Raw genomic sequence first — 27,410 nt, 5'->3', positions numbered from 1 at the left:
AGGTCTATAGATTCCATCTTGACAACGTCATTACTGTTTCATTCGAAAATGACAGCCTAGTATTATGAAACATATTTTTAGCCTACATTCACTTGTTGCAAACCACATCAGTGGTCTCTTTGCCGGTGTTCTCCCTGATGCTGTGCTCCTTTTTTTAAATTATTCCAATGTTTTATTGTTTGGGTAAACAGCCAATGCAGTGTCTTCGTTCTGGATGTTGTATTTCAAGTTAGTTCATCAGAAATTACACAACTTTGAATACATGCAATCTTTGTTGCAAGGGTTTGACATTCTGTGCAAAATTCAAGCAAAATATGCAGTGCTGAATGAGACATTTATGATTTTATGAATTTACTCTCCCTGACTGACTGGTTGGTTGTTTGATTTATTGGTTGATGGATTTGTTCGCCACCTTTGAACCAGTTAGAAAAATGATGAATACAAAGTGACTTGGTTCCACTTTGGATGCAAATGTGTGACTCAAATCAAAGACAAGAATGAACATTTAATCATGGTTGTGCATTTGAAGATACCTGGGTGAGCAACGAAGCATAAACCTACATTCTTACCCAAAGGATAATAACATATTGTCGCCCCAAAACATGACACAATGTTCTCAAGGAGAAAGAAAACACACCATTTTAAAGCTTGAGGTTAAACTAGTGTACCAGACTCAGAAAGATTCTAGAAATCAACATATAACTATAATGTTATTATAATTGGGTGAGACCATTAACAACCGTGTCCCTGTTGTGTATTTTGGATTTCAGAAAAGTTGACTTTTAGCTATTGCAAATATTTTAGGTAATTCTTACATGGAATTTTAAATCTGAGCTTCTTTAGAAACGTACAAATTGGTGGAACAGTAGCCCTGTTGGTGGATACTTTATGTGCTTCTTCTTCTTCTTTTGGGTTTAACGGCAGTTCGTATCCGTGATATTGCATTACCGCCATCTGCTGGATCCAGTCTATACTGTTCCCACCACTCTAGCTTTATATAGGGTAGATATCGTATCACTTTTAGTTGTGCCTAATGCAGAAACTAATACAAAAAAATATAAAAGAAAATTAAGAATGGAAAGTCACACGGCCAGTGAATTCTGTTAAAAAGAAAGTTCAACTTTTATCAACTGAGGTACATTTTCTTTTGAGGAGACGGTTTTTGGTAATAGAGTACACGCTAGAAATTGAATGTGATTGTTGTGTTGTGCTAGTTTGGATAAACAACGTTAAACTGGTCAAAAGTGCCATTCAGAGAAGCAGTTTCCTTTTGTGTTATTTGTTTTGTTGTATTTTATTTTTTATTATTTCTTTTTTTAATGCGTACTACAGAAATAACACCAAATAAAAGTAAGAAAGCAAACAATAGGTTTAAGAGCAGGCTGGCAGAGTAACAAGTAAACAAATAACCCTGTGAGCAGAGCAGACAAAAAAAAAAAAAACTATGTGGAAAAAGAAAACACAGGTAACCTGTGAGAAAAATATAAGTCAGGCAGGGTTTAAAAATTGAGAAAGAATAGCAAACTCAATTTGTTTCAACCAAAAGGTAAAAATAAAAAAAAGAAGAAAAAAGTCCCATCAACAAATAAAAACGACACACTAAGACATACATCTGCTTGAAGTAAAGAGCCTGAATTAAAATGGAAAGAAAACTGTAATATCAAAAAGAAGCAGGAAACACTTGATTCTTGAAGACTTCATTCCTGTGAAAATGTGATGCCCGGACATTCAAACTGACAGGCCAAGTGAATGTGTGTGAGCTTAAAAAGAGAATGTTGCATCGTTCGCAGGCAGCGGCCAGTTAAAAGCTGTTCTGTTAAGTAGAAGAAAACAAAACGCCTGGTGCTGTTCTGGGTCTCATGTGAGTGTTGCACTAAAATCACATCCAGCATCTCGCTGACTCCTCCCAGTATCACGTACCCCTCCCACTTTAATGCATCATAACACACATTCGCTGATATTTACCCATATTGTAGTGGCCAAATTTTGCGATGAAAAAAAAAGGCCACCAGTGATCAGATAGAATTCTGAGGAGGTGTGGAACTAAAGTGAAGGACAAAAGAAGAAGAAAAGAAAACAAAAGATATCTGTCTGACTCCTTTGAAAAGGGAATAATAATCTTATTTGTTTTAAAAGAACAACACCAGTTTATGTAGGGACACAACATTTCTTTTTCTTTTTCTTTTTCTTTATGAGGCAAAAGAGGGGGAAAAAAATGAAATGATTGCGTTGTTTATGTCACCAACATTTCATCCAGCTGAAGCTCCTGCTCATCTAATACCTCGACACACCGTGAAGCGCTGAACCAGACTGAGACGTCCACTTTGGCAGCTCGTGTTCAATTTCCCAGCAACCGCTCAACAATAGTAATGGACAGGTAGAGGTGGACGAGCACCGTGATTACATGAGTCAGCTGGAACACAGACAGACAGACAGACAGACAGACAGACAGACAGACAGACAGACTGGAAGTTTTTTTCTTTAAAGAAAAGCTGCAGTAATTTACAAAAGCACTCAAAGCTTATTTAAGAAAGACAGTGACGTACATAACAAACCAAAAACAAATCCTGCTATATTGTAAGATGATGCGAAGCTTGTAAATGAATACCAGACTAGAATGAAACAAATTATAGCTTTGTATAGTGTGCAGTTTGAGTGCATTTACTTGCCTTGCCACTCCGAGGATTCACTGCAGGAAGCTATTATAAACCATTATTGCAGTGGTCAGACATCTTTTCATCGCAGTTCTCGTCACAGGAGTTTCTGACTAGATAAAGTAAATTCATTAAAGGAGTCCATGGGGGAATATAATCTGCAAACTTTCAACAACAACTCAGGTGAATCTGGCCAGTCAGCAACATCAAGCAGACCTTCTTTATCAGTGTGGTCAGGGTTTTTTTAGAGACTGGCTCTGGTGGTGATGGGAGCCTTCCTCTCCAGTGGGTGCGGTAAAGTGGAGTCCACGCGATGCGTCACTAAAGCTATATCACACTATGGAGGTTGCTACTGATTTGCAGCCTGCGCTCCTTTCCCAAAAATGTCGGTTTGATTTTTGATGGCACAGGCATCGTTTGATGCCTTTTGTTTCGTTGTGCACCTCATAGAAACGCTATGGAAAAAGCGGAGCGTGAGTTTTCTTTTGAGCCTGGGTCATTTGAACTTCAGTATTTTCTTTCGCTTTGAAGTTTTTCTTCCTGTTTCTTTGAGGCGCCGAGAATGAAACAGACAGCAGCCCTTGTACTTGTTTTATTGACTTGTATCTGTGACAGTGTTTTGGTAAACCTCTTTGCGAGTGAAGTGTGTACCTCATACTAAAGAGCTGCACTGAGTGAAAAAGGAAAATTTCACCCTCCTATAGTTTGTCCTTTAAAATACATGTTGCCTTTAATTTTCAGCTTAATCAAGAATACACCATACAACACACTCCCCTTTGCTCTCAGCGAGACAAAAAGGTTTCACTCAGATGATTTTAAAAGTAGGTGAAGGAATGCAGCCGCGTTTCAAAATGTTTTAAAAGAAAATCTTTTCCGGACCAAAAGAATGACCTGGATTGGCTTGTGGAGGAAGTGAGATCGATAAAAGTTCTAAAACTACAAACTTGATTTAAAGTTGGAACTTTTCACCCTCAAACTCCAGCCTCATCAAGATCAACTCTGACTTCACGATGAACAAAAAAAAACCCAACAACAAATAAAATTGTGAATCGGCGTTCCAGATCTCAAACATTTTTCTATATCAACAGTATGATGACATTTCCTGACTTGGTTCAGATGCACAGCATTAAGGAAGAAATGGCACCTTGAGTTTCAACAGATAAAAACCTCCACTTGACCTGCCACCAACTATTCTCATCAATATCATAACTGCGAAAAATAAAATAAAAGAGACAGCCCTTATTTAAGCACATTCTGTTTTAAATCACAATATCAATATATATATAGATTTTTTTTTTTTTAAAGTAGTGCCATCTGCTTCTGCAAGTCTTCTTGGTTCCAGTCACAACATGTTTGAGATTCAAGTCAAAATGATCAATTATTCTTAATAAAATAATAAAATATCCAATTTTGAACTTTGTGTATAAGTGGTCTGTTTTATTGTGAATACTTTACATGTTTAGGAGAATTACAAATCATCACATCCCGTGTAATTTGCATTTGACGATAACGTCCCGACTTGTATGGAATTTTGGAGATTATAGAGACCACCTTGTGGTTACATTCTTCCCACGACCAATTTGCAGATGATGTACCTGTGCAGGATTCTATGTCTTGAGGACAGTGGAGAGCTTTGACTGAAGCTATAAGTGAAACCTCTCTGGTGCGAGGTGAAGGTTCAAGCTGACAGTACATTTTCATCGAGGTGTGGCTGCTATAAATGACAAAGAATAGGATTCAAACTCCAACAAATGTCTTAATAAAAAAAAAAAAAACAGACATTTTCTGGTAAGAGAGAGTGGAATTTCTGTTAAAAAAAAAATAAATCTAAAGAAAAGACAAAGAAAAGAGCATACCACCCGAGATTTGGTGATATCAATGAACAAGAAAGGAGATCCCCCCCCGCTAACTCTCCCTGGTGGCCTCGGTGGGCAAATATGAGAGAGAAGAGAAGTTGAAGAAAACATGCCTCCAGTCATACCTTAGTTTTCTCAGTATCTTTTCCTCCACGCCACTTTAAGCCTCCCTGTACATTGATGACGCAGGCTGTGCCACGATTCGGTCTTCGTTCTGCTTTGCGTCATGCACACTCAGACCTGTGCACGCAGGTGTTACAGCGGTTAATCAGATAATTGTCTTTTCCACACTTCCCTGCATCTAAATCTGTTGGAATCTGCATTGCTACTGGACACTTCATCCGTGCCTCAGAGAAATGGAGGACATTCTGTCATTCCTGTTTGAGATCTCTTTCCTTGTGCCGGGACAAAATGAAGGTGCTTACCCGGGGCTATACTCACAAATTCGCAGTCATCTGAAAACATCAGAGCTTTTTCAGGTATGGCACAGAGGAGTGGGCTTTCCTGGCTTTTGCAGCGATGCTCTGTTATTACTATAATAGCATATCTTATATGTCCCCTGCTTTTTACAAAAATAGCATTTGCTTTGGCTCCGGCTGTGCAGCCCAGTTTTTTTTCTTTTCATACTTTTGCTCTTGCACAAAGATCAAAGTTTTCTTTCAAAGCACCGTGATGCCAGAAGTTCCTTTACAATCGGTACGGTTGCTTCCTGCCATTTTCTCAACAGCTCATCCAGCTTTCACGAGCCCATCATTCAGATGTACTCTGAGATCTGGTGGCTCACAGGCCAAAAACCCACGTGACACCTCCAGGGGGTTCTATCCAGACTACGAGATAACTTACCATAGTGTTAAAAATGACGGCAATTCTCCAAAGTTTTTCTTTATCATCGACGTTTATGAACGTGACATGCAGACTGAAATTATAATTAATAGCGATGTGACAACTAGAAACACAACACAAATGACATGGCAGGACCTGAAACACCGGAGCCACGAGGGAATAAATAATCACAGCGGGACCGTGACAGAACCATTTTGGAGCAGAATCACAATCGAGTTAAATCTAAACTGTGAGGTTGATTTTGGTGAAAACATACATGCTTGAAGTCTGCAGAGGTCATGTTGTCTGACTGGTGAGAGGCTTAAAAAAAAAAAAAAGAAATACAGTTTGACGAGAAACACTGGCGGACAAGATTTCAGATTACACGCTTTCAAAATAATTCTTCAGGCTGTCCCTCATAGGTTTTGTAAAAAGATTTTTTTAATATACGGTAGTCCAAAAAATACAGTCCTTGCCTGCACTAAATTAAAAGACGATTATGTAGATCTCATTTACAGATTTCCATGCTGTCATTTTGCTGATCCATTCCAGTGAAGAGCCAAAGGGAGCAATATGTGTCCTCTATAGTAAAATGGGTTTGACGACGCTCTCTTACAGGAAGAACGGGTAAAGAAGTATACAACCATGTCAGCGGTTCAGGTACCTTTCACACTGAGTTTGTAGTATAATTGTGACACGAAGCGCTGGTTCACTCTGGACGTGGACATGTCAGGATTAATGATCTTGTCAGTGTGACATGCCCGGTCACTAATGAGTGCTTCACCATGACTGGCTAAGCATGTACTTGCCATCCTGTCAGTTTTTTTTTCAGATTTAACAAGCATACACCGCTCTCTGCTGAGTTAGCAATAGTAGGCCAGTAATTGGTCTCATCGCACAGGAAAAGATAAATTACTGTCTTCCTCTCATGTGTTAGTGATGATATCCTTTCAGTCATTAAGTGAAATCCTAGTAACTCGATCAGAGTAGATATGCTATAACTCTTCAGATGAAGCCCATTTAGAACACAAGTGACACGCATCTGCTGAACTGAAAGTCTAATTTCCCTTCTCAAAATGACTTCTTTATCAGATAATACCTTAACATGACAGCTTTTTGGGAAAAAATTCAGCTGACTGCAATATGTGCAGCCATGAATTCACATTACAGCCGTTAATGTTGATGTATGTTCATACTTGTGTGTGACATCGCCATGTTTGATTTTATGCTGTAAAGGAGAAAAAAAACAACAAATGTTACTGAGAAACTTTCTGTCTGAATCCATCAATCTGTGATCGATATCTTTGTACGATTTGGGGCTATGGAGCTTTTAAGACGGTCCCAGATGACAATGATTGAAGGAGCGTCCCTCTGGGAGAGATCGCCAGTTTACACACACACACACACACACACACACACACACACACACACACACACACACACACACACACAGCAAAATAAAGTCAGTTATGAGCCTTTTCGATCCATGTTTTCAGACTGTGGGGTCGTTCCGTGCAAACCTTACAAAGAAGGCCCTACCCCACTGAGTGAAACGTGGTCCAAAACACGTTGAAAAGACTCTATACATCCGGAAGGCGTCCTCAGAGGGGTCAGAATGAAAGTTTTTTTAGACATCTTTCTTGGAGGTTAATTCACGTCTTGTCTGAATGTCATTTGGACAATCAATGAAAATACATTTCAAAAGAATGAGAACAGGTCATCCGTCTATCACAGGAATAACTTTGCATTACTAATTACAATCACATGCATGTTTTTGGAACGTGGGAGGAAACCAGAGGAAACACACACACACACGCACGCACGCACGCACACACACACACACACACACACACACACACACACACACACACACACACACACACACACACACACACACAAGTAAACTCCACAAACACCACCAGCTGCATTTGAACCCACGACCTTCTACGTGTGAGGCAAGTGCACGAACCATCTAATAGATGTCCAGATTACGACCTGGACGGACGGATGTGTTTTGGTTGTTTTTTGGACGTCTATGGACGTTGCTTGCTCAGTGGGACAGGACAACCCAGATTTGAACCATGCACTAGGAATGTACTAACCACTGTGCAGCTGTTTGAATTTGATCAATGTTTATTTTTAGTTCAATTAATCAACTAAACATTTTGATAAGAGGTTTTTTTTTCTGCCTTTATGTTTCTCTTCATTTCCCTCCCACAATCCAACAGCATGTTTGGATTAATTAGTTTCAATAGGCGTACAAAGGATTAGTAGAATGATGGAAACATTAAATGTTTCAACATGATTTTTCTTTCATTCTTTTGTAAAGATTGGCTCTTAATTTATATAATCCTTTCCACATTATTATCCTTCATTATACTAATAGGGAATTCAAGAAAAAAACAAACCTTTATTGAATGTGGGAACAGGGGAGATCTCAGTCTGAGACTATTAACTGAAATGTAAAATCCAACTGTGATAGCCAGTTTCATCTCGTCTCCTGTCATTAAATGGATTTATTCAACTTAGTTATCAGTTGCAGAGCATTAGCTAATCAGATCACTATTGTTTGTGTGCAGGAGGGGAAGAATGTCTTGACGTGAACTCCAACTATAAGTTTTACAGGATGCGAGTCAGAACCTAAACGCGGCCGAAATTTTATGTTTAAACTCAAATCATACTCAATTCATCTGGCTGATACTATCGGCTGCAATATTTACTGTGTGAATGCAGAGATTTGAGGACTGAAGATACCAGGAGGTGGTAGAGTGGGAGGTTAATGTGAGGAGAAACCTCAAAATCGGTGATTAAAGAAACTCATCTCTGGTGTTGATGATAAAACTCCACTCCCGATCTTCAAATGGCTCCAGTCATAAGAAAATAATCTCACTGCGGCGTGTTCCGAGTTGTTCTCCTGCATTCGATAATGTTGTATCTCAGGCACCAGATGGAGCATGCCAAGATGACCTGAAATGGTAGATTTGGACAAAAAATATTATGAAAAAAATAGGAGATTGAGTATTCCAAAACAGCTAAAGTGAATATATATTAATAAATAAATGGAAAACACATTTTACCACAATTTTGTTTCCTCGTCCACATCTTAAGAATGTTTGTGCATAAACAGACAAATTGCCCAACAATTTATTTCAAGAGATATTTCCAGTAACACTTTGAAACGCCATGGTCTTTCAGTCACTAACAAGGCTGCACTTATTTTTATTTTCTTTACTACTGATTGTTGCAATAAGCAGCCCAGAAGATGAAACAAGAAGCTCCTCATTCTCTGTAGTGGCTCTCTTATTGTTATCCAATCATGTGTTGATGACATAATTATTCTTCATTTTATTTCATTTCTCTTCACGTGTTATCCTTCTTTCAAATGGACTGTTATCTTGCAGTTTGAGCTGACGAATTAAGATATACTTATAGTGTTTCATCATTATAAAAGAAAATATGCCTCACATCCGACTATATTCAGCAACTCAGCAACTTAATGAAGATTATTGTTTCTAACCTTGGGGGCATGTGAGGCTATCATCCACATTGAAATGAAGAAGTAGACTTTTTTTTCTTAAATAAGATGACCAACACTAAAGGAGCAACTCATAAGTACTTCCTCTTGATAGTCTTAAAGTGAATAATGATACTTACAGCTCGGCCTTCATTCTTAGCACGTTCAGGTCCAACACAAAAAATGAAACATTCACAGAGAGAACATGAAAAGCCCGGCTGCAGTATGAGGTTAGAGACTTGTATACAACTGCTGATTTATTTTGTTTTATTGATCAAATAAACACATTGCAAGTACAGTTTATGCTTATTGAGCATACTATACTGGACCTAATTTAAAAAAAAAAAAAAAAAAAAAGGTAATATCATGCAAAAACAAATTTTAATTACTATTTTTAGAGGTGAAAGGACATTAAAACATCTCACAAGGTCATTAACTTTTCAATGAACTTTTTTTTTTTTTTTTTGCTCTGAGTATGCAATATAAGTCACACCATAGTCAGCAAATAACACTTAATATAAATATAGAATATTCAAATGACATATGGTATGTTTGGATTTATCGAGCTGTGCCAGTGAGACGTTGGTGCGACACAGTGAACATTGAATCGATCTTTAACAAAGTAAGCAGTAAAATACCACGTCAAAAACATCCACTGCAGTTACATTCATGAATGAACAGCCTCACATTTATTGCTGAAATTAAATTCAATCACAGTATTTTTATATTGCACATACAGCACTATCACGACCAATAGTGAAAGCCATATTTCCATCGAAAGCAAGAAAACCTGTTTTCAAACAAACACAGAATATCACATAGTCATAAAAATAGCAACAGAAATGGACTCACACCAATTTGCAACTTTCCATTTCATTACAGAAGAAAACACAACATCACATAAGTAAAACTCAGCAGCAACATTTGAGACTGACTCGCATCTAACTGATTGTCAATCACTCAGAGTTTTCTATGTAAACCCAGTCCTATAGTGCTGGAGCGCAGGACATGTGCAGGGCATCTTCTGACACTTTTTATCCACTTCAATAAGATTTATTTTCATCCAAGTCTAAATTAAAATCCGGAGACGGTCTTTGGTTTGATGCGCGGCCACGCTCTCTAACCCACAGAGCTGAGACCACCACCAAGATTATTCTAAAAACTCCTCGAGTGCAACAACACATATTTCTCTGGAGCCATTTTCAAAATGTCAACAGTGGCATCCAGGGGCACAAAAGCACGGGAAGAATCAAGTTAAGCTGTAATCCAGCACTGATTACATCAGTGGGACAGAAGTAAACAGGTTCATTCTGTGAAAACCGTCATTTTTAAAGAACTTCAACTTTAAAAAAAAAAAAAAAAAAACGTAAAAGAAAATTGGTTAAATTGACGATGTAGTTAGAGAAATATTGAGGAAATCTTTTGTTTTGAAATACTTCGAGCCGCTATATCTTGCTCACCGGAAAAACAGAACTTGGGGCATTTTTGGGGCTGTTGTTGTCGTTCAGCTCCTCTGAGTGTGTCGTTTGACTCGCCGAGGCAATCTGCCTGTGAGACAACTGGCAAGTCATCTGCATGAAGCCTGTGTTGTTTACTATTTCCGTTCGTGCGTTTGAACTGTGACGGCATCTTTTCAGGCCCTGATGTAGGTGAATAGTGAACAGGCCATAGGTGATGGGGTCCAGGCAAGCATTGAAGAGCCCGAAGATAAACAGCATGTGAGTCAGCGAGTGAGAGACGGTCTCCTCCATTTTTTCGGGGAACAACCAATACCAAAGGCCCAGCAGGTAGTACGGGGTCCAGCAGATGATGAAGGAGGTCACAATGACAATGCTCATCTTGAGTGTTCTCATCCGGGCTTTGGGGATGTTGTTGTGGGACCGACGGAGATGAACACCTCGAGACAGCACTGGAAGAGAACAAAGTGTCTTTGTCAGTCAAACCGCATGTGGTCCGCAAGATATGACTCAGCAGAAGTTTGTTTTGAAAGTAAAACCAAAAGGGGGATTTACAGTTACTGCGAGCCATGCGGCTGGAGATCTCGACAAGGATCCGTGTGTAGCAGAAGATCATGATGGCCAAAGGCAGAAGGAAGAGGCACACGAAAGTGAACATGTTGTAGAGGGTCTCCTGCCAGCGCCACACAAAACTGCCATGGGTGGTGCACTGGGTGAAGTTCTCCGGGACCGTGATGGTCACGTTATGAAATATAAACATCTGTGAAGAGAGACAAGAATAGTAATGTGAAGTGGAAACGGCAGCATCCAGCCATGCAGGGAGAAACATCTGAAGATGCTCCTTTTGAATGGACGTCATCATTCATTCATGAATCCTCAAACAAGGATGGAAACAAAAACATTTTTGTATAACATTGATGTTTAAAGTTCAGTTTGTCCTTCACCTTTGTGGCATGAGCTGTAAATTCATTGATGAGACTGATTAATGCTCACTTATAGCGTCTTCACTTGGGTAAAGCCGCTCACTTTCAATAAGGTGCCGACAGTCTGGTCTCGCTTTTCATTCATGTGACATTTACTATGACCGTACTCAGGTTTTTGTTTCTTACGTAACATCGAGAGAAAGAGTCGCCTACAGAGCGAAGGTATCGAGTCCAGTGAGTTACTGATACACAGAAAAAACAGCAGCAACACAGATGAATTTCCTGCATTTCACAATAAAATATACTGATTTTGAGTCGTTCGAGGCCACGTCAATGTGCGTGGGCACAGAAGGTGTTTCACTTTCAAAAAAATGCTAAATCTGTAGTCATTGTTTAGAGTTAGATCATTTGTAACACGTTTAAGAAAATAGCTTGTGTTCCACTTCAGATATTTGTTTTATAGTCCTTTTGTTATATCTGATACAAGTGACCTTGACATTTTGTAATGTTTCAGTACATTACTTTTATTAGTGTAGGTAATAGGCTGAATATTATTTGATTCAGTTTTGCACGTTTAAAACAAAATTAAAACAAAAAAGCCTCAAAGTGAAACTTTAAATGCTCTAAGATTATTTAAGTTGTAAGTCACAACTGTGATACCACCTACGTATCTGCAACTGTCAGCAAAAATCCTTTTTCTTTTTTTTCCAACTGTTTTCTGTTTTGTTCTTACTCTAACATCTTACTTTTGCGACTAGTTCCAGAAGTGGATTGAACATAGTACGCACACTCAATTTACCACGAGCCCTTCAGTTTGCATCCATACTTGTCTTTTAAAAGTGATTTTAAAAGACAGCTCTTAATACATGTGTTTTAGTCAACTCAAGATGTCCATGCTGCCTTTTCATTCAAGAGTTTAGAGGAAGTAGTCTCCACTCAGCGGATGTCTTGTATGAAAGGCAACCAGATGGCTTCCACTTGTTTCACAGCACTGATACTGCCTCTGCCAAGGTCTCCAATGACCTGTTTTCAGTTTCCATATAAAGGGGTCAATGAGAAAAGATCTGAAGTTTCAGTATTCGTGAATTCGAACCTGTCCAACAGCACTTTCCTGTCCCAGCATGTTGCAATCAGTTGATTTTCTCCTTTGATTGCAGATGATTACTGCACTCTTACATATTGATCCGCTTCCATTTGTCATGGTGCAGATCAAACATGGAGCTGATTAGAAGAAAGAAAACTATCTATATTAAACATTAACAAGAAAAACTGAAACCAAACCTACAATTCTGCCTTTTCCCAATTCAGGTTGCTGGAGCCAGTCCACCACAGGACAAACACAAAGAGACAGACACACCACCCACACTCACACCGATGGGTAATTTATTATTTGAACCCACAACCTTTTCCGCTATGAGAGAAGAGCACAAAGTACGAAACCACCAATCACACACATTACTGCTGAACTAACCACATATTCAACTTAGTTTTGACTCTTGACTCTAGTGCTCTTGAATAAATTCCGTTTAACTTTAATTTGCAGTGTGTGGACTCCACATTTTGTCCTTCTTTTGAGCCACATTTGGAGCCACATTATTTTCCATCTCTCGTCGTCAATCTTTTTCGACACCCTGTAAATCTTTGCACTTTCTGTATCATCAGTAATTAGTACGTGACTGAAAACAGTGGAGGAGTTAGTGAGGGGGGTCCACCTTGCCGAATAGGTTTCTCAGTTCCTCCTTCTCTTGTGTCTCCTTTGTGAGCTAATGCACCAAGTGCTCACGAGAAAATCAAAGAACGGTCATAGCACCCGATGACTGGGTGTAATTGAGACATTCAGTTCTCTGGTAGAGTGAGAGAACAATCCCATTTTCAAACTGAATTCTTTAGCAAAAAAAAACAGATGTCAAATACTGCCAGTAGCCAGGTCATTGCTTTTAATAGAATTGCCATTGGATTTAGATTACATGGCTGGGAGCCAATTATAAAGCATAAGTGACCGTTGCAGTGAGTTCATCTTCTTATAACAGCCACATTCATATCGTATTTGTGTAAATCAAAATCAAAAAGTAGAAGAAACTTTTGTATTGTTAGGTCCCTATTGAAATGGAATTTATAGTAGTCACTATTAATAATGGACTTTTGTTAAACGGGTGTCTAAAATCAAATGATAAATACATCGTATAGTGCATCTTTACATTTTGCTTGGCTCACCACATGTTACATAAGCCATATTTACCCCCCCATTCACACACACACCAGTCTGACAGCTTCTCAAACTGGAAACTTGGACTTGTTGGCATCTTGGCCAAGTCTCGGACACAAGGACAGAGAAATTAAGGCTTGAACTGAGCCGCATACTGTATAATGTAGAACCTTTGCTGCTGAGCCAATAATGTGATGCACTTAGTTTTCTATCGAGTCAAGAGCATAGTTAAATCTGAGAAAAAGCTCTCTAATAACAATTTAAAAAAAGAAAAAACTAATTGTGATTGGAGCAGTGAGATGAAGAAGATGAGGAAGAAAAAAAATAAACAAGATGGACAGATATATTCTGTCTGAATATACTATGCGAGTGATTAGTTTCCAGCTGGGCTTGCTCGAGCCTCTCTATCTTTCTCAGTGTTGTTTGCATTTCAATCTTCCTGCATGTAAAACATGTCATTTGTCTTTAGAAACTAGACCAGTGATGTCGACGAGATCTACGCAGGAACTGATGTCAAGATTCATCTTTGGAATTTTCTCCTTGGACCACTTGCTTTGTGCGTCTGATGAATGAAATGTTTGAAGGAAAGACGAGACCGTGACACGTCGGACACGCTTTGAATTCATTGAGAGTTACTGAGCTATTCGACACTTTAAAGTGAATTCTTGTAACTGTGCTTCTTGCAGACGAACAAATATGCCCCCAGAGGAATAAACCCTTGTTTTCCATTGCATCACCCTCGTTAAATTCGTGCCAAAAATTTGTGTTCTCATGAAATGTAGATAAAATAAAAAAAATTTAAAACTGTGAAAACGTTCACAAATCATGAAAGACTCAGTGTTTGTCACTGCTCTGCTTAGTAAACGCAGATAAAGTCAAATCGAGTGTACTTTTACATTATGGCAGTCAAAGTTGCATGTTGTTTCAATTTTTTCCATCAGTTGTATTCGCCGTCTGTCTCTTGGTAAACATGATTTGTCTACTTTGTGAGTCAGACCTCCTTCACAAACCCCTCCACACAAAACAAGTGTGAAAACTCTAGAAAGAGTCTGTTAAATATAAATTTCTCACGTTTCTCTTGTGCTGGGGTTTTAGGTTTCAGTTTTTGATCGCTTCAGTGGTATGACATATCAGCAGTGCGGTTGCCGCCACTATATCGTCTCACACGGAGAATAATCCCTGCTTCTATTCTGGGATTTCTGTGGATAGTTTTCATGTTGTCTGTGTGCATGCGTGGGGATTCTCTGGATATTCCCACACAGCCAAACAAACGTGTTTTATGTTAATAAAAGACTCTGAAATGTCCTCGCGATAAATCGGCAACCTGCCCAGGGTGCACCTGCCTCCACCCAACGTCAGTTGGATCAGTTACTGCCCTCTACCTCCCTACGGAATGTAAAGCTTTGAGGGAAATGGATGTTTTACCTTCCAACTGTACAATTTGTAAATTTATTATGTTTGTCTGTCTGTCTTTGTTTTCACTTAACCAGAAAGTCCTGTTTAGACTTGATAGCAGCCATATAAAATGAAGAGACGTATGTAAACATAGGTAAGTAAACATGCTGTATTTAATATGAGAGAATCTATTGTTTGTGACCTGCTTTCATTTCCATTTTAATGATTGCTTGAAACATTTTTAAAGTGGGTTTGGCTTACAGAATTCTATAGAGTCAAACATTACAACCCTGTGTTTAAGATCAGTTTGCAGGTTCACAATAAATAAATGAAAAACAAACTTTCCACTGATAGTGGCCTCTCTTTTGAAGCTGTGAAATATAAAAATGTATATTTTCACACATAAATTACTAGGAGAAGGAACAGAAGCCAGGCAGAAAAAAAATTGTTATTCTATATTTCGCATTACTCAATTGTGCCACCTGAAGCCCGCAGGGAACGGGGCTGATACTTCTGAGAGGAGCTGCAGCAAGTGATTTATTTTTCCCCCTGCAAATTTGTTGACATTAGATCTCGATAATGTTCAGATATATTTTGACTTGAGGGAAAGAGAGAGAGAGAGAGAGAGAGAGAGAGAGAGAGAGAGAGAGAGAGAGAGAGAGAGAGAGAGAGAGAGAGAGAGAGATGTCATCAATGCCATCAGTGTCACTTGTATGAGTGACATGACAACATGTTCCAAATATTAACTGTGTGATGTTTCTTGGCCCAAAGTCTACGTCACTTACAGTTGGAATAAAAGAACAAGCTTCTCCCCGAATGCCACTCTTTCTCACTGCTTGCATCAATATGTTGTTCATTAAAGTTAAAGATGTAAGTGAAACATGGCTGTCACCACTGACTCACTGAGAGTAACATTCCAATACATATTCTCTTATTAGTCCCAAACATAGAGAATTCTACATGTTGCTGCAGTCTCTGCCATATACAATATATCCACAGTGCAGCATGACAATGAAGACTTTGCACATCATGTACAGCTCCGGCCATTCTTTGTAAACCCACAAGCCAACAGAGAGATGTGACAGTCCCTCCCTGCTATCTATTCTCTATTCTCTACTGTAGAATTATTGCAGTACAATCACTGGTTATGTTTTATGTACGTCTTTCTCGTACTGGACTTGGTCTTCAGAACTGCCTTCAGGGCTTCATTGATTCTCCGAGACATAGATTGAGGACTGTGCAAGAAAGACGTTGATCAATATTGACACAACAGCTGCAGCAAATTTGTGGGTAGCACCTTCACGGTGTGAATCTTTCATTCCTCCGCGTCCCTGAGGTGTTCCAGTGGATCAAAACATCATGACTGTGTCACCTCAATAACAGTTGTGCTTAAGAAAGCACTCTGAGGTGACAGCAGCAGTGCGGAAGATATACAACCTTCGCCCCGGTGAAACTGGTTATGCATTGATAAATGCATGGATATGAGCCACAACACTGAAGGGTTTAATTATATTCATTTAAAGGGACCTGGAGTCATTCAAGAACTCATCCCCAAACTCCCCGACACATCACACCACCAGCAGGAGCCTGACTTTTCGCTTCACGGCAGAGAGGACACTCTTGTGTTGTTTACAGTGAACTTTAACCCCGTCATCAGTGGAAATTCAAAAAGCATCAGAGCTCCAAACCTCCACTGTCCCAATTTTGGAGAGCCTGTGCTCATTTATCCACAGCCTCCTGTTCTTTACCGACAGCAGTGGCAGCCTGTTTGGTTTTCTTCTCCCGCGGATCTAATTAAGAAGTTCAGAGTGCAGAAATACTTCTACACTAACTAATGACTATTTGAGTTGCTGTTTCTAAAAAAAAAAAAAAAATTTGGGCAGCTACTGTAATATCTGAGCTTTGTCAGGGCGATTACATCGAGAAAAGTATTGTTTGATGAATGGATTTTTCCAGATTTTTCATAAATCGTAAAACTAAACCACTAAACCATCAAAAACCTGTGTAATAATACAAACAGAATTATTTCCAACAAAAACGACAACAGTAAAAACCTCATAGCAGGAAATGTACATAAGAATCCAAAATCAAATATATAAAAAATAAACACTTTCTGAAATCTCCACACCCCATTAACTGTAATATGCTGACAAACACCAAAAGACAGGCTGTGACACAAACATTGAAGAGGATGAGTAAGACACATGGACGAGAACCTCAGTAATCACATGAATATCAAGTCCAAGGAAGAAGTAATTTACCTGTCTTGTAGGTTTAATGCCTGTCACATGAACGCTATACGAACCATGAGGTTCGGTACGGACAAGCACAACCACAAAAAATGGTGTTTGTACTTGTATTTATTCTTAAATCAAGGGACTGGGGGAGCTTTGTTCCATGTCATCCCGAAAGTGTTGGGAATTTGACAGAAAAGTCATCCTTATTTCCCTTAATTTACTTGCATTAAAGGTTGTGGGGTTATTAACTCGTTACTGAGAATAACAGAGTAACTTGCGCTTTACTTTAAGTCTCTGTTAAATTGGACGTCTTGATAATGAACACATAGATGTGTTACTGTGGGGTTGCTGTGGGTGTCCGTCTGACAACTGATTAAATCATTATCCAAATGAAATAACTCATTTTAAATTAAATCATTGTTTAACTGGAGTTACCTCTTGTGTCATATTTCTTTACATTTATGTGCATGTAAGATGTATATTATTACATTTGTATGTTCAGGTGCCGTGGAAACCGAACATTTTTGATTTACTAGTTGAGTTGATTACCTGCCCTTGTTAACGGGGAGAACAAACAGCAGGAGTGCACGTGTGAGTTTGTTGAGCGGGAAAAGAAGGTGAAGTTGCACCTTGAATTTAGTGCTTCCCTGATTGATCTGCCGTGTCGGTACAATTGAAACGTTGCAGCCCTGTTATTATCCACAGCCCGGTAGTATTGGAAAACACAGAGGTTTACAATTAAGTTCCAAATAAGTTCCAATTATAGTTTTTGTTATTTTTTGGGGGTGAGTTAATCAATTTTTTTTAAGTCCTCACTGCACTTGAACTCAGATTTCATGTAAAACTCAGAATAACACCTCTTCCACAGAAAAAAGCAGCAACCAAATTTTGGGGGTAAACTAAAGTCTTGATAAGGTGAGCTACTGATACCTTAAGGCAGATTATAAACCATAGGTACAGTGGAAGGATGAGTAAAAATTCTTACGTACATTCTTACAGTTAGTTCAGGAGTAGTACGGCAATTCTCTTTTCAACAATTCAACGAGAAGAAAAATAAAAAAATCTTAAATATTCAGACAAAAACTGTGGCTCGTGTTAAAGGTGAAGAGAGAGGACGGCTGTATCTCGTTAACTCTTATCATATACAACAAGTTCTGACTCCATTATCAGTTTAGTGACAGAAATTGTTCATTACTGCTAAAACTAGTGACATTACTAAATTAAATATTTCCTACAGTACTTGGGAGTAAAGTTCCTTTTAACATCAGATTTGGTTTGTGTGTTTCACATGTCACCAGTTACCTTTCTCTCTCTAAACTAAGACTCATCCAATCAACCCTGGCTAATGAAAGACAACAAAAGGCATGTTTGAGTGTTTGGCCCCAGAACCCATCTGATCCTACGCTTTCTTTCAGAGGGCTTTAGGCTTTGATATATTCATCAAAATCACAGGTGGAAGCATTTCAGCTTTACATAAAATAAACATATTTAGCACTTTGAGATTCTAGTTCATTCAACATCACAGCGGCTCATCAGTGGCCGCTGTAATATATCTGATAGCAATGCATAGCTGGAATACACAAAGCTGAGACCGATTGGGGAAAAAGGCGGAATGAATGCTCACTGTGCTTTTTAGCAAGTGATTGCAGAGGCTATTTAAAGTGCTTAGAAATCACACGGTGCTGTTTGTACAAGATGTACAGACGTTTATATTTACAAAGCCGAGAAAGTGGCAGCGCTTCCGTGAGAGGGTGTAGAAGTTGAAGGTGAGGTAAAGATGCTGCGTGTTGTGATAAAAAGGCAAACACTGAGCTCCCCCTGACAGTCAAGCGTCAGTCATAGAAATGAGACGAGCGTTCCCGTTCCAGCTGCTGGAATTTTTAAGCACAGGAATCTGGAGGTCTTTTCTTCTTCCATGCGGTGTAGAAAACCTATTGCTCCACGTGGGAGGGCACACAGAAATGCTTCCCAGGCGGATGAATGGCTTGTATTGACAGATCTCGTACCGTTTTCTTCTGGTAAAGGTGGATATTTTGATCGCAGTGAAGTCATTGATTGATATCCTTCAATAAGTCTCACATTTATGAAGGACATCTTAAATCTGAGTCTTTTGCAGGAAACCTTTAAGGTTATCAATAAAAGAATATCTTCATGAGCATCCAGTCACCTGTCCTGTTCAATATCAAAGAATCTGTAATTGCTCCTGCATATATGCGTATATCATAAATATAGAGGCACAAATGTCTAATATTCAGACTACATTCTAGTATCGGCAATGAATTTAGAGGAAATGTATTCATCTGAGCAAACACCCTTGCTTTCTGCACACAGGAATAAAGTGCAACACTTATTGGCACAATATGAGATGTTGTGCCGCCCTACTTTCAATCCAGCAAATACAATATGTGAGGATGTCGGACACAATGACAAAGCTTTGATAAAAAAGAAAAGCAATAGAAAAGACCTAAAAAAAAAGATTACAACACAGACAAAATCTTATAATATAGTCCACAAATAAGTCACATTCATCCCTTCAAACACAGTCACAAACCATGCAAGGTGCTTGGGGTATTGGGAGGAGCTTGGGGTTGAATGTCCAATGACACTTTGACATGTAAACAGGGAGATGTGGGATCTAACCTGCTGAAAACTGAGATACAACCACCCCAGTTATTACCATTTCAACTGTTTAATCCTAAGAGGAGCCTTAAATTATTTTAATAGTTTGCTCTTAACCTTCAAATACATGTGAGGGGCTGTGCAGGGCTGCAATCAGAGCCCAACATGTTACGGGGGACCTTAACGGCACACACAAAACTCATATCAGACTGGTTCATAGAACATGAGCTTAAGCTCAGTGTAGACTACTTTAAAAGTTCTTGTTTGTGAATCTCTGACAAGGAAATATAAGAAACTTCCAGGGGGGAAAAAAAGGATGATTCATTGCAGATACTCCAATGAATCGTACTTTAATTTTCAATGTGCAATTCCATTGTCAGAGAACTCCAATCCCCTCTGGGGAAATGTCTTTTTCAGAGAGATTAAAGCTACTTCACAAGGATAATAATCATATCTATCCATCCTTCCATTTGCTATCCCACTTTATCCTGTTCAGGGTCATGGCGAGATTAGATCCCAGCAAACTGTTGGTTATTACAGGGTTCACAGTGGACAGGTGGCTAAAATAACACTCATCAAATATCCATCCACCCATCCTTCTATACTGATTTATCCTGTGCAGGATCTCTGGACGCTGGAGCCAATCCCAGCTAACCGAGAGCTCAGGTGGGGTACACCCTGAACAGGTCGCCAATCTGTCACAGAGCAAATACAGAGACAAACAATCACACATGCTCACATTCACACCGAGGGGCAATTTAAGATCAACAATGACTCTAAAATAAATGTTTTTGGACTGTGGGAGGAAGCCAGACCCCCCCGCCCACACACACACACACACACACACACACACACACACACACACGCACACAAGCACACACACACACACACACGCGAAAAAAACATTGGAACCAACAACATTTTCACTGTGAGATGAGAGCACTAACCACTGTCCCACAGTGTCGCAATCTTATTTCTCCATTTTTATTTGTCTTTGTTACGCTTGCATTATATCCAATTCTAAAGATATATGTTGCCGTGAATGTTGTGGTGTTTGATTTAAACTCGTAACTTCATTTTGGCATTCTGACTCAGTTAGAACATACTTAGAAACGTCATTTACAACTTAGAAAGTAGAGCTACTGGTGATAAGAAATATTTGGAGTTGTTATTTGCACTTGTGACGCTCGCTGTACTAAAAAAAATTTTAATTGAAAATACTGACTGAACATGCTCCTTATGACTCCTTGACAAACCTTGAAATGTTTGTGCTATTCTCTTTTTAAATCATCCCTTAAATTTTTTAATCTCCAACCCACATGGATCAGGCCGTGATGGTATAAAAGTCAACGTCCAGTCACATTATATGAAAAGCAGCTTTAGGTGTCGTGAAGTCTGCAGCATCACTTGTTATCATGGACTGTGGCCTGAAAAATAATGAGGGTGCATGCCAAACAGTGTGAACACAATGACCAGTGTCGAGTGAGGTCACATTTCAACCACACTTACTTTGAGCACATGACAATCGCCATGCAGGAGTCATTCTGCACCACAAAGCTGAGAACAAACCGCCATCGGTAGGTTATGTCTGCGATGTATATTGCTGTTGATGGAATTCAGTGAAAGGCGAGCTACTGTGCTCTGACTCACCGTTGCAGGAAGGTTTTTGAAGTGTCCCGGACCACAACCACTAAAGGCTCAGACCTTTAAAAAATCAAGAAGCCCCTCCAATAACAAACGGTGAAAATAATGAACATAGGACGTTCATTGTATGTCAAGTAAATTGGTGGAAAACAATACAAGAATTTGGATTTTTCATTTGTTTGTTTGTTTGTTTGCAAATGTGCTGATGATTGCTTTGACTTGAATCACTTGAGTGTTAACCTGTGATCCCACCCGTTTTCTGTACACTGTTTCATTTGTCTGCGCTCCAGCATGTGTGGCACATTTTCTATTAACCTTTATATATCCTGCGTGTGTCCTGCCTCACCAACAGATGCAAGGATATTTTTCTGTGCTTGCAGGTGATGTTACATCTGTTGGAAATGTGCAGTTTTATGTTCTAACAGCACTGCTGGTAACGTTCAACGAGGTGTTGACATAAATAAGGAGCGGAGATAAAGCACTCTTGGTTTTAATACTTAGCCATCAGAATTGATATTGACAACTTGGGTCTTGTAAAAGAATAAATAACTAAGGATTGACCATCAAAAAGGACCAAGAAGTGAAGTAACTTCTCTCATTCCCCTTTGGGAGATCGTTCCTCTCGTCGTATCCATGGGTGAACGACACACGTCAGGAACAAAGAGGTGGGCTGCTGCACTGCGGTGTGTAAGGGGGAGAAGATGAGCGTCCAGGGGTCTCACAGTGTCGGAGAAGACGGTAGGGGCAGGCAGTGGCTGTCACTTTCTTCACATATTTCTCTTGCTGAGCCAAACATTTGAAGCAGTAAATTCCCTGTCACAAGCTCACTTCTCTCGTCTCCAATAAAAATAAATAAATAAATGCATCCCTGGTTCATCCTCAGTATTTTGCTCCAGCGGCCACTGACTCTGTTATTCTATAATGTCACAACCAAACACTGAGTGAATCATTCTGGGGAGAACAATCTCAACCGCAAAGATATTAACAGTTAGATAACCTGTATCAACACATAAAACCCCGCTGTCTATTTTCTTCTGTCATTATAGAAGACAAACTGTGCAGTTATTAACATTACCAAATAGTTAAAGAAAACACTATTTGCATGATATCTGCTGCTGACTAACTCAGTACATTGTCTGAGGACCTGTGAGAAATTCATCAGTTGCACCTCTTGTCTCGTGACTCTCCTGACGCGCCGTCTCACTGGAAAAAGGTTGAACAAATAAGAAAGTGTTTTCACACTGAATCTAAGATTTTTATTTTAAAGCAGCCCTGATGTTTGCTAACCTTCTGAAAACCCAGTGGGCCGGTAAGGTCCAGTGCTGTATGTCTGCTCAGAAATCCAACGGGATTCCTGAGAGAAAATCATGCCCGCACCAACGGTTTAACAGCCACCGTTCAACAAATTTGAACAGAATTTTGGGACGTCAAGCATTTTGAACACGTCAGCTGGGCTTGTTTTGCTGTAAAACATGGACGGGAAGCAGGGTGCCTTTTAGGTGTGGTTCATACGTACATTACAAGCATAATGGAACACAAGACCAAGGACTAAGTGAACCTGATGCACTCTGCATCTAATATGGGAAAATTGTTTTAGTGTTTCTTTGTTCAGACATAATGGATGACTTGGAAAAACCTCTCAAAAAAAAAATAAAAATGGACAAAGTTTATAGAAGGCTCTCTGCAAAATTGAATAAAAGGTAGAGGGTTCTTAGATAAATCTTCTTACTTAGGGGCATTTGGAAAACATGAAGAATAATGACAATAATATATCAGACAACTACAATAATTCAAGGCTTCTCAAACTGATTATATAGTTTTGAGGATCAAATTTTAATGAATCCGGGATGGATGGATGGATGGATGGATGGATGGATGGATGGATGGATGGATGGATGGATTCTTTATTAGTCACTGAGGCCTGAATCATAGTTCTTAATTCACATAATTGGCTCTGATCAAGAAAGCCACAGGATTTCTACTTTATACTTAATTGATGTGCCTAACTAATTACTACACTTACCCTGCGTAATAGCAAGAGAGTGCAAAAAAATGTTTTTTTTTCTTAATCCTTTTTCTAAAAAATGTATTTTATTTAGGAAACATCTTAATTGTTAGGGAACTAATTCAAAACACCATCCTGTGTTGTTTTGTTTCTTCCTCAAGGTGGTTTGGCAACTCTTTGAATGATGAATCCATATGCTTGCTGCATCTGTTCAGATTTGTTATTGATTTCATGGGGAGCTACAATACGTGTGCATTTTAGATGAGCATTGATAAGCTCGTTGGCATTGCATGCTGCAAGTGATGTCAGTCAGTGAAGTTGCCCCTCATGATTGCATTATAAAAGCGAACAAAAAGTTTTTTTGAACTTCTTTGGTTTCATTCCTTGTGATTTTAGAGGTGCACATATTAGCAATATGTAATATGTTATTACGCATGTAGTATGAGTGCAGACTGAGAAGGTCCAAGAGTGGCACAACACAGAACGTATTTTATCTCACCTGAGGGAGCGACAGGATCACGCTCATCGTCCAGGCTACAGTCAACATGATTTTGCTTTTCCTCTTGGCCTCGCTGATGCCCAGAGGATTCAGTATGGCTGACTGTCTGTCCAAGCTGATGACCACCGTCACAAAGGCGCAGGAGTACATCGCCACCAGCTTCATGAACATGAGCAGCCTGCAGGCGACGTCTCCGGCCTGCCACTGCACCGTGATGTTCCACACGGCGTCCACCGGCATCACGATGAAAGTCACGAGCAGGTCCGCCACGGTCAGGTTCATGATGAGGATCCGGACGTGGGACTTGCGCTTGCCCCCGTTGCTGGCTGCCCACAGCACCACTAAGTTGCAAACAGCCGACACCGCGCACAGGGCGAAGGTGATGATGACTCTGACTTTTGCCGCCGTGGAGAAGGTGGGCAGCTCCAGCGCGTCTCCTCCGGCGCTCCGGTTGCACGCCGAGCCGGACTCTTGACAGCTCTCGTTCACCGCGGGATCCGTCAACTGGGGGAACATGATGGACACCGCCGGGGCGCACAGATTGGCTGAAAGAGTCCCGCTCCACTCAGATTTTGGCTTTTCTCCCCATCGGCGTCTCCAACTGCACATCTAAACTGTGGGAACTGATCGAAGTAAAACGCACAGCATCATTAGATCGGTTGACAGGTGTAATGCGCAACAAAAAGACGCAGCAGACAAGAAAGGCGCGCAAACATGTAAGAATATCTAAAACACAATACAATATATAACCCCCCCAAAAAAAGACACTGAATTGTGCGCGCTTGGGAGAATTGCACAATTTACTCTCATCAAAACATGTAATCATTAGGTGAACTTTTGGCAAAATTCTCTATTTTTTCCAGTCTCTTTCCTGTTTTCTGTTGCCCGCCAAATACAAATTAGGGGAAAAACAATACTACGCGGAGTTCAAATGCGGAAAATTAGCCTACCTGCAATTAGGATTGTTTCTGCCGCAGCTGTTGCTTCAGTGCGCGTCTCTCAGCCGCGCTGCGCGTCGCGCACAATGAGCCAAGCAGCTCGGCTTGGTTTGATCCATTCATCATCCACGGGGGTCCTCTCGAGGTGAAGTGCACTAAGCCATACTCAAATTCTGATAGCCACACCTCTGCAGCACCGGAATATAAAAAAAAAAAAAGAAATCTTCACAAAGTGGGAAAGGAGAAAAATCCAATATGTTTTTTTAATTTATTTATTTGTTTTATTATTATTTTTGTAGCTAAGGAGAGGGGCTCAGGAGAGCCAGAGACAAAAGCTTATTTCCTCTGTTTTGTATCCACACTACTTCTCATAAATAACAATATAATAGACTTGTTATTTTTGGTTAGGACTCAGAAGAGCCTGCAGCCACTTCCAACTCAAGGTTTCCTGCTGTCATTCTCATTCAGTAAAAGCTCAGCCATGTATTGCAACAATACCCTGTCAATTGAAAAAAAAATAAAAAATACCTACTGGCTATTTGTTTCAGGTTTGACTAACATTCAGCACTCGGGCCAAAATTAGGCCACTGTAGGGTTAGACTGGCTCACGACAACAATACACAGACATAAAGTGTAAAATATCAATAAAAGTAGCATCTGGTCTTCATTTGTCCACTGGAGAGTTCACTGTTTCACTGTGGCCCCGTTTACACGACAACGTTTCACGTGACAAGGCCTAATCCATTAAGGAGTGCATTTTCCACTGCAGCAGCGAACACACGGACAACGATGTAATTAGTAGGTCAAGCCACTGGAGGGCGCTTTTGCTTGATTTTGTAATGAAACCACACAGACATTTGTGTGCAGAGAACAACACACTATAAACGTGAAGAAAATAGAGAGCACCCGACATCCGCATGGACTTATGAGGCATCGGATGCTATCAGAGAGTCTCAACTATAAAAGTACTGATATGAACGATAAAACTAGAATAGTGACGCATGTCATACCACTACGGTCCGCCATGTTTGTTTGCAAGTGGATGAGCAGAAGGAAGGGAAGGGAGGGGGAGACTAATGCGCATGCGCATTAAGAGCGCTCGCAGCCTCCGGAAGTCTCCGCAGGAGGGATTAGCGACCGTGAAAGAATCTTTCCACCTTGGGAGCCGGGATAAAAACTTCACGGATACAGTGGATCCGCACACTGGTGTCGTGTAAACGGACCCCCGAAAAGTGAAGAATATTTTGCGGATACACTCGTATTCGTTGTCGCGTAAACGGGGCCTAATAGTTGAGATCCCCAGGCAAGAAGCAGCCATGCACTCAGTGAAAACGACTGTAGCAAACTGATTCTGAGCAAGATTCCTTTCCACAGACCCAATTGTGACTATCTCCTTTAAAATCTGGCGTCAGTTCAGGAAACACTATGGCTACCAGGAGTCATCCGCTCGAGCTCCCATCTATAGCAATCATAACGTCCTCCCTTCCTGCTCCGACCCAACCTTTGGTGTTTGGCATGAGAGGGGCCTGATGGGTTCGATGGGTTTTTTTCCTCAATTCTCAGATTTAGCCGTCAAATTTAGTCTCCCAAACTCCCACAGCTTTCGTTACTTCCAGATTAGGCTTTTTGTTCAAAAACAGTCCCCTCAATTCCCGAACCAACCAGCAAACTTTAGTCTGGACTTCTTTCTATCTCTGAAGACAGACTATAAGAAATTAATCTCTATCGTACTTGAGTAGATATTTACAGGTTTGCCGTTCAGGGTTCCTTGAAAACCTTCTACAAAATGTGTCAACCTTTTATTGATTACATCTACTCACTCAGCGTTGACATAGAATTTGACAACTAATTGAGCAGACAATGACAGCTATGAGCAAACCCCAATAGTCAGTAGTTCAGTTTAGTCCATATTACATAGTACAGCATTTTTTTCAGTTTTTGTTTTTTCCTGATGCCTCTCCACACAACAAACTCACAAATGAATCGGGAAGTGAAAATGATTGGGTCTTTCCCAGTTGAATAAAACTTTCTTTCTTTTTTTCCTCTGAGGATCTCCTGGGATTTGCACTCTTGCAGTTACAAACCGAGACGTGTGGTTGGTAACTCAACATTTAGCGCCTGCTGTGAAAGGCAGCAGTCAGGTCGAGATGTGACAAATTCTATTCTGACTGAAGTACTGAACCATTCTTTTACACAGTTGCCAGGTTTGTCAACTTGAAATTCAAGAAAAGAGTCCCCCCCGGAGGATTCCTGCTGTGCATGCAAATCTAAAAATGAGATCAAAATGTTAATTGACGTGCAATTTTGTAAAAAGCTGCAGCAGAGGGACTAAAGTGCATGATGCTGCAGACCCTTGACATACAGTATGTGTAGACCAGTGCAAGGATGATCCAGAGGCACTTATCAGGCTTTAATTACAGAAAGACAACGATATAAGATAGACAGGGAAATCAGTTTGCAACACAAAATAAACAAAATGCTGCTCGATACTGTTTAAGTCAGAAAGTTTTATTCTATCAATTCACTCTACAAGTGATTGTGATTGTGGAAGAGGAGATAACTGACTACATGACTAACAGCCTCTGCTCTAGCATCGGTTTCTGCTGTATCATGGTCAACACTGGCTCCCTAATATTATTAA

General features: G+C 39.9%; 1 protein-coding gene across 1 annotated transcript; it reads right to left on the bottom strand.

The window, feature by feature from the left end:
* Positions 1 to 9,118: 9,118 nt before the first annotated feature.
* Positions 9,119 to 24,854, bottom strand: gnrhr4 (gonadotropin releasing hormone receptor 4). The gene is made up of 4 exons (XM_080476070.1): positions 24,782 to 24,854; positions 23,832 to 24,454; positions 10,859 to 11,063; positions 9,119 to 10,755 (listed from the first exon to the last, which is right to left on the bottom strand). The coding sequence occupies exons 2-4, from the start codon at positions 24,438 to 24,440 to the stop codon at positions 10,292 to 10,294; spliced, it is 1,278 nt and encodes a 425-aa protein (XP_080332196.1). The 5' UTR covers positions 24,441 to 24,454; positions 24,782 to 24,854; the 3' UTR covers positions 9,119 to 10,291.
* Between the last annotated feature and the right edge of the window lie 2,556 nt (positions 24,855 to 27,410).

Source organism: Lipophrys pholis (assembly GCF_963383615.2).
Source record: "Lipophrys pholis genome assembly, chromosome: 11".
Lineage (NCBI taxonomy): Eukaryota > Metazoa > Chordata > Actinopteri > Blenniiformes > Blenniidae > Lipophrys > Lipophrys pholis.
This window is presented reverse-complemented; position numbering and strand designations above follow the sequence as displayed.